Source organism: Rhinopithecus roxellana, chromosome 3 (genome assembly GCF_007565055.1).
Source record: "Rhinopithecus roxellana isolate Shanxi Qingling chromosome 3, ASM756505v1, whole genome shotgun sequence".
Taxonomy (NCBI): domain Eukaryota; kingdom Metazoa; phylum Chordata; class Mammalia; order Primates; family Cercopithecidae; genus Rhinopithecus; species Rhinopithecus roxellana.
The window spans coordinates 115,608,945-115,622,130 of record NC_044551.1 but is presented as its reverse complement, the minus strand read 5'-3'; the positions used below and the strand labels follow the sequence as shown (position 1 = coordinate 115,622,130).

The 13,186-nt window shown below is 40.2% G+C and overlaps 1 protein-coding gene across 1 annotated transcript in view; it reads right to left on the bottom strand.

Moving 5' to 3' along the window:
- Positions 1 to 294: 294 nt before the first annotated feature.
- The window catches only part of MEIKIN (meiotic kinetochore factor), a 141,921-nt gene continuing 129,029 nt past the window's right edge, over positions 295 to 13,186 (bottom strand). Inside the window, exons 12-13 of the mRNA XM_030927588.1 lie at positions 11,487 to 11,613; positions 295 to 564 (exon numbers count right to left, since the gene is read on the bottom strand). Coding sequence (XP_030783448.1) covers positions 542 to 564; positions 11,487 to 11,613 — 150 coding nt within the window. The 3' untranslated portion in view covers positions 295 to 541. The remainder of the gene's footprint in view (positions 565 to 11,486; positions 11,614 to 13,186) is intronic.

The following is a 13,186-nucleotide window of genomic DNA, read 5'->3' as shown; positions in this document are numbered from 1 at the left end:
TAAAAATAGCTCGTAATATAAGCATTTTCATTTTTAGTACTTCAATAACTTCACTACTTTTTTGTTTTGTTTTTTGTTTTTGTTTTTCTCTACATTGCTTGAGAGAAAGATTTACTACTTTTAATCGTACTAGCGATAAACTTTGAAGGAAAAAAAACAATCAAAGGAAGTTACATTGTACCCTGGCATTGTCTTTTTTTTTTTTTTTTTCCTTCTCAGACCTCTCAGGGATGAAGGTTCTTTATGAATAGCTCAAACCATCTATTTTAGTGTACAGTCTTCTAATACCAATGATTTGGTTCTTTATCTTGTAATATAAATACATATATTTAAGAAGCATATGGAATAATTATTTTTTCTTAACTGATTAAAAGTAAATGACAAGAACCTCAGTAGAATTTCAACACAGAGATATATCACAAATAACTGGAGAATTTTTTATTATTAATTTCATATAATTTCAGGCAGACATTCTGCTTTATAGACTTTGACTTCACATTCCTGTCTTCAAAGTAGTGAAAATTCAGCCACAGCTGTTTTTTCATGCCATTTTTATTATGATATCTGGAGAAAAAAATATAACAATAGATTACTTTGTACACAAGCAGGTGTCCAATACTTATTAATAACCAGTCTGCAGGGGAGAGAGCACTTGACGCCCAGGTCACTCTAGTTTCAGCCCATCAAGCCTTAGGAAACAAATCCAGAGGCCACTAAAAAAAAAAAAAAAAAAAAAAAGGAAAATTTGGCACATCCCTCATCCCTTCTGGGGCATGCTGAGGACATGTTCTCTTTGGAGAAGCAAGGAAATCTGCTCAACAACATTCTGGTTGAAAGCCCAGCAAAAATTGCTGTCAGTGGCCATCACAGGGCCTTCAACCCCAGCTTTGTAACCTGGAGCACTTGATCCAGTTGTTCTTTTCATCCCTGTCCTCAGCCACCACCGAGGAAGAAGCCTCTCATATTCTCTTGCCCACCCTTCCTTTGCATTTTCCTACCCTTTATTTCAGTTGAACCCAGGTTCCATCCTGAAGACAGGACTGCTTCTGGTGCCTTTGCCCCCACATCTTGTGCCAAGAGATCCAGAGTGGAACCAGCTTTACCTAGTTAACATTGCCACTTTCATACTATGATATACCTCATCTCTGGCCAAATCAGCCTATATCAATGGCTCTGAAATTCTGTTGCATCTAAAACTATCTAGGATTTTAAAATCCTGATATCTAGGCCATCTTCCATACCAATTAGATCAGGGACCCAAATATCAGACAACCAGGAAGGTATGATGTGCAGCTAAGTTGAGAACCAGACACCTGTATCTTTGCTATTCAAAGTGGGGTCCATGGACCAGTTACGTCAGCATCACCTAAAAGGTTGTGAGAAATGTAGAATCAGCAGTCCCATTCTAAATGTACTGAATCAAAGTCTCCATTTGAATGAGATCCTCAAGCAATTCACAAGTACATTGAAGTTTGGGAAGTGCTGGCTATACTATACTACTCTTTACTACTCCCTGTGTACTGACCTCAGACACTGCTCACTCATTGAAGACTTTGGAAATGGTTCACAGTCATCCTCTCCACATGAACTTCTGAGTAACTTCCCAAGTGGGTAATCAGCCCATCCAACTATCTTGTCTCACCTACCCTTCAACTTCTCAGTCTTCAAATACACATCCAAGGCCATGACCTATATTTTCCCTTGCCATCACCTACAGTGCATAATTTCAGACATTTCACAATACTATAGACACCAAAGTCATCTCTAACTACTATTCTTTCTTACTACCCTGCACCACTACCTATGTTAGTCACTAAGTCTTGTCAATTATACCAATAAAAAATTTCTAGTTTAGACTGGTTCTCCTAAATCCTACAGAAATCCTAAATCAGATGCCTGAGGCGATGACCTGGGAATCTGCATTATTTATAAGTTCCTCTGGTGGTGTGAGCACCACACTTTGAGATACACTAGCTCAGATACTTATTTTTTCAACTTTGCTCACTGGAACTTTTGCAAAACTCCCACTTGGCCTTTTTGTTTTTAGGGTCATTTCTTCTCAAATCACCCCTATACTTCCTGTGAGAATGAGCAAATAAAAAGTAAATTTGGGCCAGGTGTGGTGGCTCATGCTTGGAATCCCAGCACTCTGGGAGGCCAAGGTGAGCAGATTGCTTGAGCCCAGGAGTACGAGATCAGCCTGGGCATCATGGTGAAACCCAGTCTCTACAAAATACATAAAAATTAGGAAGGCATGGTAGCAACTGCCTGTAGTCCCAGCTACTTGGCAGAATCACTGGAGCCTGGAGGGTCGAGGCTGCAGTGAGCTGCGATCACACCACTGCATTCCAGCATGGGTGAGAGAGCAAGACTCTGTCTCAAACAAACAAACAAACAAAAACACATATATGCCTCCATTGGGCTTGTTTTACATATCTGACTTCCTCTATGAGACTACAAACTTTATAAAGACAACTATGTCTTTATATCAGTATCACCAGCAATTATTTCTAGCATATGACATCCAGACTCAACAAATGTTTGCGAATGAGTGAACAAAATAACTGGAGAACTTCATCTTTTCATTCTATAACCACATGACACTAAAACAAGAGACTTAAAAGGCCTCCAGGATGTTGAACTAGTTTGATTTCTTTATCCCCAAGGCACTGGCTGGCATACTTCATCTCTGTATTTTCACTAGAACAATGGTTCTGTGTCAGACTATACACACTTACCTGACATGTGCTTTACATGAGGTGGGATAACCAAATTTACCAACAATGACACTAACCAGTCAGCATATTTTAGGCTTTCTGCAATTTGATAAAAACCAAAGAACAGGCTGGGTGCAGTGGCTCATGCCTGTAATCCCAGCACTTTGGGAGGCCGAGGCAGGTAGATCATGATGTCAGGAGATCAAGACATTCCTGGCCAACACGGTGAAACCCTGTCTCTACTACAAATACAAAAATTAGCTGGACGTGATGGTACGTGCCTGTAATCCCAGCTACTCGGGAGGCTGAGGCAGGAGAATCGCTTGAACCAGGGAGTCGGAGGTTGCAGTGAGCTGCCACTGCACTCCAGCCTGGCAACAGAATGAGACTCCGTCTCAAAAAACAAACAAAAAAACAAAACAAAACAAAACAAAACAAAAATACAACCAAAGAACAGTTTTCAAAAGGGAGATGAAGAAGGCTAAACTTGAGAAATTAACCTAACCTATAGAAACAAATTATTGTATAATGAGTGACTATTATATGTCACACTCTTTACAAAGATTATCTTAGTCCTCACAACAATTCTTTGAGGTAAGAACTACTATTTTACCAAGATAGGAGGCTAAAATTCAGAAAGTTTAAGGAATTTGCTTATGTAATCGTTAGAATTTGAACTTAGGGATGTCCTATTCTTAAGTGATTTCTACTACCATCTTTCAGATACTCGAATTAATATGTTTCCACTTCATTTGTCATATATCTGTGTGAATCTTCTGCCTGCTATTATTATCTAGAAAATCAAACTTCTCACTAAAGATAACATATGCATCCAGTTAAAGGCTGTGATTCTACAGTACTAGCCTGAGAGATTAATTCATAACACATAATTTATCGTCTCTTCTAGAGCTCAAAATAAAATAAAAAAATTTTTTTAATTTACTATAAGGATAGCTACAGGTTTTGTCTGATTAACCAAAAGGTATTATTAGACTTCTCTAACACCTCAAAGTTAAAAGTGTCCTCTCGGGTTCCTACAGTGTCTTGTTCTAGTTCTGATTCCACAAGTAATAAGCTCTATGAACTTGGGCAAGTCACTTAACCTGGCCACGTCATTTTTGTTATATGTAAAATGAGTAAAATAAACTAATGAAATGGTTCTCAAATGTTTGTGCTTACTGGAATCACTTTCAAAACGCAGGTTCCTGTGCCATCTCTAGAGACTGTAGCTTACCAGGTCTGTAGTTATTCTGGTGGAGGTGGTCAGAAGGACCACGCTTTGAGAAACCTTAGACTAGATGTTTTCTACAGCCTCCTTTATCTGGCTGTCACTATTCCAACGACTTACCCACACCACCTCCTCTATCACATCTCTTTGGTTCACTTTCACCATTGTTTTTTCTTTAATCAGCATAGTGCCAGTTATTAATGAACAAAAAGCATACTGATCACAGTCCTAGACTGAAATTCAAAGGAATTTCACCCTGTAGTCCTGATTAGATTACTGCCAAAATAGCTAAAACTTTAAATGCCAGGACTAAAAATAGGCTGCTGCATGTTTAAAATAACATGATCACTAGTTAGCTTGGCGCTTTGCTATTTTTACTAAAGGAGAGAGACAAGTGGCCAGAGGTTGAAAGGGAAACAGGAAGCAGCTGTTATGATGAGAGCCTTGAAAGAGGCCAGGAGATGGCACCATTAGTTCATTACTTCAACATTAATGGGGAGGGGAAGTGAGGGCAGTTACCTCTGTAAATTAAACTGAAAAACTTCAGTCTGAACACTCAAAAGAACCTCCCAGACACACTTTGGTTCTGATTTGTTGCATACTTAAGTCCAGAATTTTGACAGTATCTAATGTCAGAAACTAATATGACAGGCCAAAAAGATCAAATTAAAAGTGTTTTTAGTGTTATTTGTAAACTTTTTCTTTCCTTTTTTTTAATTTTTGAGACGGAGTCTCACTCTGTCGCCCAGGCTGGTATGCAGTGCTGCGATCTCGGCTCACTGCAACCTCTGCCCCCAGCACCCGCCACAACGCCCAGCTAATTTTTGTATTTTCAGTACAGACAGGGTTTCACCATGTTGGCTAGGCTGTTCTCGAACTCCTGACCTCAGGTGATCCACCCACCTCAGTCTCCCAAAGTGCTCGGATTACAGGCATGAGCCACCACGCCTGGCCAACTTCTTTTTTTTGAGACAGAGTCTCGCTCTGTTGCCCAGGCTGGAGTGCAGTGGTGCGATCTCGGCTCACTGCAAGCTCTGCCTCCCGGGTTCATGCCATTCTCCTGCCTCAGCCTCCCGAGTAGCTGGGACTACAGGTGCCCGCCACCACGTCTGGCTAATTTTTTGTAGTTTTAGTAGAGAGGGTGTTTCACCGTGTTAGCCAGGATGGTCTTGATCTCCTGACCTCCTCATGATCTACCCACCTCGGCCTCCCAAAGTGCTAGGATTACAGGCATGAGCCACCACGCCTGGCCCAGCCAACTTCTTCTTAAAGTATAACAAATACACAGAAATGTACACATATGTACAGCTTGATAGGTTTTCACAAACACAACATACCTGTGTAAACAGCACTGAGATAACAAAACACAACATTACTGGCACCCTAGAATTCCCCCTTGTAATCTCTTCCAAGTAATGCCCCCACTCCAACAAGGGCATCCACTATTGTGATTTCCATTATAATTTAGTTTTGCCAGGTTTTATACTGTATGTGAATAACATTAAATATACTCTACTGGGTTTGGCACCCTTTGTTAAATGCATCATTATGTGTGTAATTGTGTATATAACATGTAATATTTAACAGTTGCATATAACTTTATATTGTTGATTTTCACTGCTATATAGCACTCTAATGAATGAATATACCATAGTTTATCCATTTTGCTTAATGGGCATTTGGATAGTATCCAGCTTGAGGCTATCATGAACACTGATGCTATTAATATTCCAGTAAATATTTTTTGGTGACACATATATACATTACAGTTGGGTATATTCCTACAACTGAAATTGGTGGGTCTCCAAAGGCTTTCCACCTTTGTAATTTCCAGGGGTCAAGTAGTATAAGGGTCATCCCTATTAAGATGAAGAATGAGGTATTGCATCTGGCACCTCCTATAACCAAAAGGGAGACACAATGCCTGGTCAGCTTTTTTGGATTTTGGAGTTAACATATTTTCTCATTTAGGTGTGCCACTTCAGCCCACTCACTAAGTGACCTAAAAAGCTGCTAGATTTGAAGGGAGGCCCAGAACAAAAGAATGATCGCAACAGGTCGAGGTTGCTGTGGAGCTGCTCTGACAATTGTGCCAAATGATCCAGCAGACCAATGGTGCTTGAAGTGTTAGTGGCAGATAGAGACGCTGTTCAGAGCCTTTGGCAGGTCTCTGCAGTTGAATCTTTCTGATGGAGTCTTTCTCTGTCACCCAGGCTGGAGTGCAGTGGCCCGATCTCAGCTCACTGCAAGCTCCATCTCCCAGGTTCACGCCATTCTCCCACCTCAGGCTCCTGAGTAGCTAAGACTACAGGCACCCGCCACCATGCCTGGCTAATTGTTTTGTAGTTTTAGTAGAGACGGGGTTTCACCGTGTTAGCCAGGATGGTCCCGATCTCCTGACCTCGTGATCCGCCCATCTCAGCCTCCCAAAGTGCTGGGATTACAGGCTTGAGCCACCACACCTGGCTGATGTTTAACTATATTCTAGAGTGGTAGCCAATGATTTGGCTGTATGGTCAGGGACTTGGAAAGAACATTGTATTAGTCAGGGTTCTCTGAAGGACAGAACTAATAGGATATATATATAAAATAGGATATATGTATATAATATATATATAAAGGGGAGTTTATTAAGGAGTATTAACTCACATGATCACGGAGGCCCACGACAGGCCATCGGCAAGCTGAGGAGCAAGGAAGCCAGTCCAAGTCCCAAAGCTGAAGAACTTGGAGTTCAATGTTACAGGGCAGGAAGCATCCAGCATGAGAGAAAGATGTAGGCTGGGAGGCTAAGCCAGTCTAATCTTTTCACATTCTTCTGCCTGCTTTTTATTCAGGCATGCTGGCAGCTGAGTAAATAGATGGTGCCCACCAAACTGAGGGTGAGTCTGCCTCTCCCAGTCCACTGACTCAAATGTTAATCTCCTTTGGCAATACCCTCACAGACACACCCAGGAACAATACTTTGCATCCTTTAATCCAATGAAGTTGATACTCAGTAATCCATCATAAGTGGACTGAAAAATTTGAGAGGAGGCATTGGACGGACCTTTTTTTTTGAGACAGGATCTCACTCTATTGCTCAGGCTGAAGTGCAGTGGTGTGATTACAGCTTACTGCAGCCTCCACCTCCTTGGGCTCAGGTGATCCTCCCACCTCAGCCTCCCAAGTAGCTGGACTTACAGGAGTGCACCACCACACCTGGCTAATTTTTGTATTTTTTTGAAGAGATGGTTTCACAATATTGCCCAAGCTGGTCTCAAACTCTTGGGCTCAAGCGATCCACTTGCTTCAACCTCCGAAAGTGGTGGGATTACAGGCATGAGCTATCACACCCGGCCAGGACAGACCTCTCTCAATGGGAAAAAAAAAAGAAAAGAAGAAGAAAAGAAAAGAAGGATGTATCCCGTAAAATTCTCACCAAAGGTGGTCTTAGCAGAGGAGGATTTTAATAATGAAGAGAATATAGGATAATCAAGTCTGTGGAAACCAGTCAGTCTCTATTCCAGCCACGTCTATCAGAACAGGGCTGGGGAAAGAGGCTAATTGGTATCCTCTTTGCTCATGGCTCAGGAACAAAGTGGCCATGGTGGCAAGAATGAAGGTCATACATAGGCTCAGCAATATGGATTTCCACTATCCAAGGCCAACCTGGATGCCACTGCTGAGTGCCCAGTCAGCAGCAGACAACAACACTGACTCCAAGTATGGCACTATTCCTCTGGGTGCTCAGTCAGCTTTGTAGTTGAGTACATTGAACTACTTCCATCATGGAAGGGGTAGCATTTTGTTCTTACTAGAACAGACATTCGATACAGATTTGCCTTCCCCATACAAAATTCTGCCAAAATTGCCATCCATGGTCTCACGGAATGCTTTACCCATTGTCATGATATTCCATACAACATTGCTTCTGATCAAGGAACGTCACAGCAAAATAATTGCAGTATGAGTCACTGCTCCTGGAATTCACTGGCCTATGTTCCCTATCATGCTAAAGCAGCTGGCCTAATAGGATGATGGGATGGCCCTTTGAAGATTCAGTTATAGCACCAGCTAGGTGGCAACAACTTGCAGGTAGGGCAGAGATCTCCAGAGGGCTATATATATATGCTCTGAATCAGCATCCAATAAATGGTACTTTTTTCCCTCCATAGTCAGGAATCAAGTGGTAGAAACAAAAGTGGCACCATGCATTATTAACCCTGGTGATCCACTAGCAAGATTTATTCTTCCTGTTCTCATAATTTTATGCTCCACTGGCTTAGAGGTCTTAGTTCCAAAGGGAGAAATTCCTCTACCAGGAGACTAATTCCATTAAACTGGAAGTTAAGACTGCCCCCAGTCACTGTGCAGTCGACAGGCTAAGAAGGGACTTATGGTGTTGACTGGAGCGACTGATCTGGACTACCAAGGGGAATCTGAACTACTACTCCATAATGTGGTAAGGAAGAATATGTCTGGAATACAGGGGATCTCTTAGGGTATCTGTTAATTTTATCATACCCTATGATTAAGGTTAATGGAAAACTACAACAACCCAATCCAGGCAGGACTACCAATGGCCCAGACCCATCAGAAAGTTTGTGTCACCCACCAGGTAAAGAACCATGACCATCTGAAGTGCTTGCTGAAGGCAGAAGGAATATGGCATGGGTAATGGAAGAAGGTGGTTATAAATATCTGTCATGATCACCTGGTTAGTTAGACAAGTATCTTTGTTTTCTTCTCTCTCTTATTTCTTTATCATATAATGTGCAATGTATTAATAACAGTTAACTTTATATCCCAGTTTTTAAGTTACAGGATAGCAAGAAGAAGGGTGAACATTGCCTGAAACTTTGTATCCTCTAATGGGGAAAGGGTTAGCACATTTTCAGTTTTATGCAGGACAGTTGTAGCATGTTAGGCAAAAGTATGACTTTATTATTGTCTTTATTTAGAGACTAAATATGGTTTAAGGAGATGCAAATGGATGCGTAGTTGATAAGGAATGCGCTGTGATGGTTAGTTGTATATGACAACTTGCCTAGGATGTATTACACAATTATTCAGTTAAATACTAATCTAAGTGTTGCTGTGAAGGTATTTTGTAGAAGTGGCTAATATCTATAATAGACTTTATATAACCTTTAAGGAGATTATCCCTGATAATATAGGTGGGCCTCATTCAATCAGTTGAAAGGCCTTAAGAGCAAAACTGAAGTTTATCTGAACAAGAAGAAATCTATCTGTAGACTGCATCATCGGCTCCTGCCCAAGAGTTTCCAGCCTGCCATACAGTTTCAAACTTGCCCAGCTATACTTATACAGCTCCATAATTGTATAAGTCAATTCCTTGTTTTATTCTCTCTAGAATGGTAATTAGCATACATTAGGCCTTATTCTATCCTCTATAACTTTCAACCTCTCTTTAATATTTTTCATATATATATATAATTGGCTCTTTTTCTTTGGTAGGATCCTGACAAATACAGGATCTTGCTATTCCCTACCACTATGCTGATGTTATCAGAGATAGAGATAGAAAGAAGTCAATTATGTGCTTTCTCCTTGAAAACTTCATAACCTAAGGAATATGAAATATGAAAAGTCAGCACCGTAAATTAGGTCGGGTAGCAATATAGTATTGTGATGGTCAATTTTAGATATCAGTTTGGCTGGAATAAGGGATACTCAGAAAGCTGGTAAGGCATTATTTCTGAGTAGATCTGTTTCTGTGAGGATGGTTCCAGAAGAGACTGGCATTTGAATCAGTGGACTGAATAAAGAAGATCTGCCCTCACCCAAAGTGGTCAGGTACCATTCAACTGGTTGAGGACCAGAATAGAAAAGGCAGAGGAAAGGCAGATTTACTGTCTCTTCTGGAGCGAGGACATCCATTTTCTCTTGCCCTTGGACCTTAGAACTCCAGGTTCCCTGGCCTATGGATTCTGGGAGTTGCATTGCAACTCCCCAAGTTCTAAGTCCCTTGGACTTGGACTTAGTGATGCCACTGGCTTCTCTGGTTCTCCAGCTGGCACATGGCACGTCATGGAACTTTTCAGCCTCCATAACCATATTAGCCAATTTTCATTAAAAATCCCCCTCACTGGCTGGGCGCGGTGGTTCACACCTGTAATCCCAGCACTTTGGGAGGCTGAGGCGGGTGGATCACGAGGTCACGAGATAGAGACCATCCTGGCTAACACAGTGAAACTGCATATCTACTGAAAATACAAAAAAAAAAAAAAAAAAAAAATTAGCCAGGCATGGTGGTGGGTGCCTGTAGTCCCAGCTACTTGGGAGGCTAAGGCTGGAGAATGGTGTGAACCCGGGAGGTGGAGCTTGCAGTGAGCTGAGATCGCGCCACTGCACTCCAGCCTGGGTGACACAGCAGGACACTGTCAAAAAAAAAAAAAAATCCCCTCTCATATATCTCTATCTCCTTTAGGTTCTGTTTTTCTGGAGAACCCTGACAAATACAATTATTAAGTATCAAATGAGTAGCACTGAATTGAGTATTCAAGGAACTTGTGAAAAAGAGAGATCTCTATAGACTTAGAGAATGCTCAGGGCAGGTACTGTGGAGGAAATAAGTACGAGAATTAAGAGTGGACATCTTGGTTGAATTGAAGCTGTATATATCTAACTAAATTTCAATTGCTTCATTGGCTGTTTATTCATAAAAATTCCAAAGTGCCACTGAGTAATTAGACGTTCTGGCTGAAGCATCGTGAGGGGAGATGTTAAGCCTTCTAAACTAAAAAAAAAAGAAAAGAAAACATAACAAACACTGCATTTGGAGTTTAGAAAGCTTAAAAGACTGAATTCCTCTCTACCACTTGGAAAAAGTATGATCTTGGACAAATTCCATACTACTTTAAATCTCAGAGCCTTAATACATAAAATGGGAATAACAGTACACATCTCATCTATTATAAAGTCATAATGAGAAATAAATGAAATATAAGGTTCTTAGCACAGTGCCTTTCACAGAGGAAGTAATCAACCAATATGAGGTGAATGCAAAAACATCTCCACATCTCTAAAGAGAATGCTACTAAAATTGAAACCAAAACAATACTAAATTTCACATAATTATAAGAGGAAGTATCCTGGATAAATAGATTTTACATCAGTGTCATATGCTAATTTTTCAAAAGATAAAGTATCTGTCTTTAAAAAAATTATTTTACTCTGGTTCTGGTTCTGAAATCTGACCAGCCTTTTTTTTTTTTTTTTTTTTTTTAAATGAAGAGACAGACAGTGTCTCCCTCTGTCACTCAGCCTCTAGTAGTGACCTGATGATAGCTCACCATAACCTTGAACTCCTAGGCTCAACTGATCCTCCTGCCTCAGCTATCCAAAGTGCTAGGATTATAGGCATGAGCCACTGAGTCCACCCCTGACCAGGCTTTTATAATTTTACCATTTCCACTTTGTGTAAGAACTCTTAGAATACAATTTATATCTGAATTTCCTGTGTACATAAGGCATTTTTAATGAAAAAGAAGTTTTCTATCATCCAAAAAGTATGCTCTGCATTCATACTACAGTACCTTGAGGGATATCCTTAGGAAGAGAATATTTCTTCTTCTTTACAATAACACCTTTATTTTTCACTTGTCTAGCTCCTCCTGGTGATGCTCTAATAATACAGCATATTTCTGATGCATTTGCAGGAAACTGGAAAAGAAAAAAAGCAGATATTACATAATTCCTCCAAATATTACATTTGTATGTTGCTTTATTTCAGATGCAACTAGTCTTAATATCTGTATTTCTTAGATAATAATAGCAAGCATTTATTAAATGCTTACTCCACTCCTAACAGTAATTGGTTTTAAAACATATGTTCATTTAATATTCACAAAACCAAGCAAGGCAGATTATATTATCTCCATTTTATAAATGAGAAAACAGTTTTGGAGAGATTGACTTACTTAAGGATAGGGAGCAAGTAATGGTAGAGTTGAGATTCAAGCATGCTGAAGTAGGAGAGAAAGTTTGCATGATTTATTGAGTTAAAACACAAATTTAAATTTAACTGAGTTAAACACTAAATTCCTTAATTTTTTACCTCAGGTAATTCTGACAATTTCCCATCAGGCAGATAGTCTCTGGAATAAAAAAATACCGGCTGGGCACAGTGATTCATGCCCGTAATTCCAATACTTTGGGAGACCAATGCAGGAGGATTCCTTGAGGCAGAGGCAGAGGCTGAAGCGGAGGCAGAGGGGGAGGGGGAGGGAGAGGGAGTGGGAAGGGGGAAAGAAAGGAAAGAAATGCCCTATCTTTCAGAAGTGACGTATCTTGTTTTTTAGAATTCAGAAGCAGAGATGTATTTATCCAGGGCTTCTGTTATTTTAAATAAAGCCTATATAGAAACTTATGTAATTTTCTTTTTTTTCTTTTTTTTTTGAGACAGGGTCTCTTTCTTTTGCCCAGGCTGGAATGCAGTGGTGTGATCTCGGCTTAAAGCAACCTCTGCCTCCCAAGTTAAGTGATTTTCATACCTCAGACTCCAAGTAGCTGAAAGTACAGGCATGCGCCACTACATCCGGCTAATTTTTTTGTTTTTAGTAGAGATGGCATTTCACCATGTTGGCCAGGCTGGTCTCTAATTTCTGACCTCAGGTGATCTGCCCACCTCGGCCTCCCAAAGTGCTGGGATTACAGAGTCAGCCACCATGCCCGACCAGAAACTTCTTATGTAAATTAAAAAATATATTTTTTAAGTTTTGTAAGTACATAGTAGGTATATATTTATGCAGTACATGATATGTTTTGGTGCAGACATGCAATGCATAATAATCACATCTATGGAAAATCAGGTATCCATCCCCTCAAGCATTTATCCTTTGCATTATAAACAATCCAATTCGTTATTTTTAAATGTACAATTTTAAATACCAGACTTTTATAATTTTACCATTTCCACTTTGTGCAAGAACTCAGAATATAATTCATAACTGAATTTCCTGTGTACCTAAGGCAGTTTCCTATAGGGCCAGCAAATACTAGTCTTATTCATTCTTTCTGTTGTTTTGTACCCATTAACCATCCCCACCTACCCCCACCAATCCCCACCCCCAGGACCCAGCTATCCTTCCCAGTGTCTGGTAACCATCCTTCTATTCTCTATCTCCATGAGTTCAATTGTTTTGATTTTTAGATCCCACAAATAAGTGAGAACAAATGATGTTTGTCTTTCTGTGCATGGCTTATTTCCCTTAACATAATGACCCCCAGTTCCATC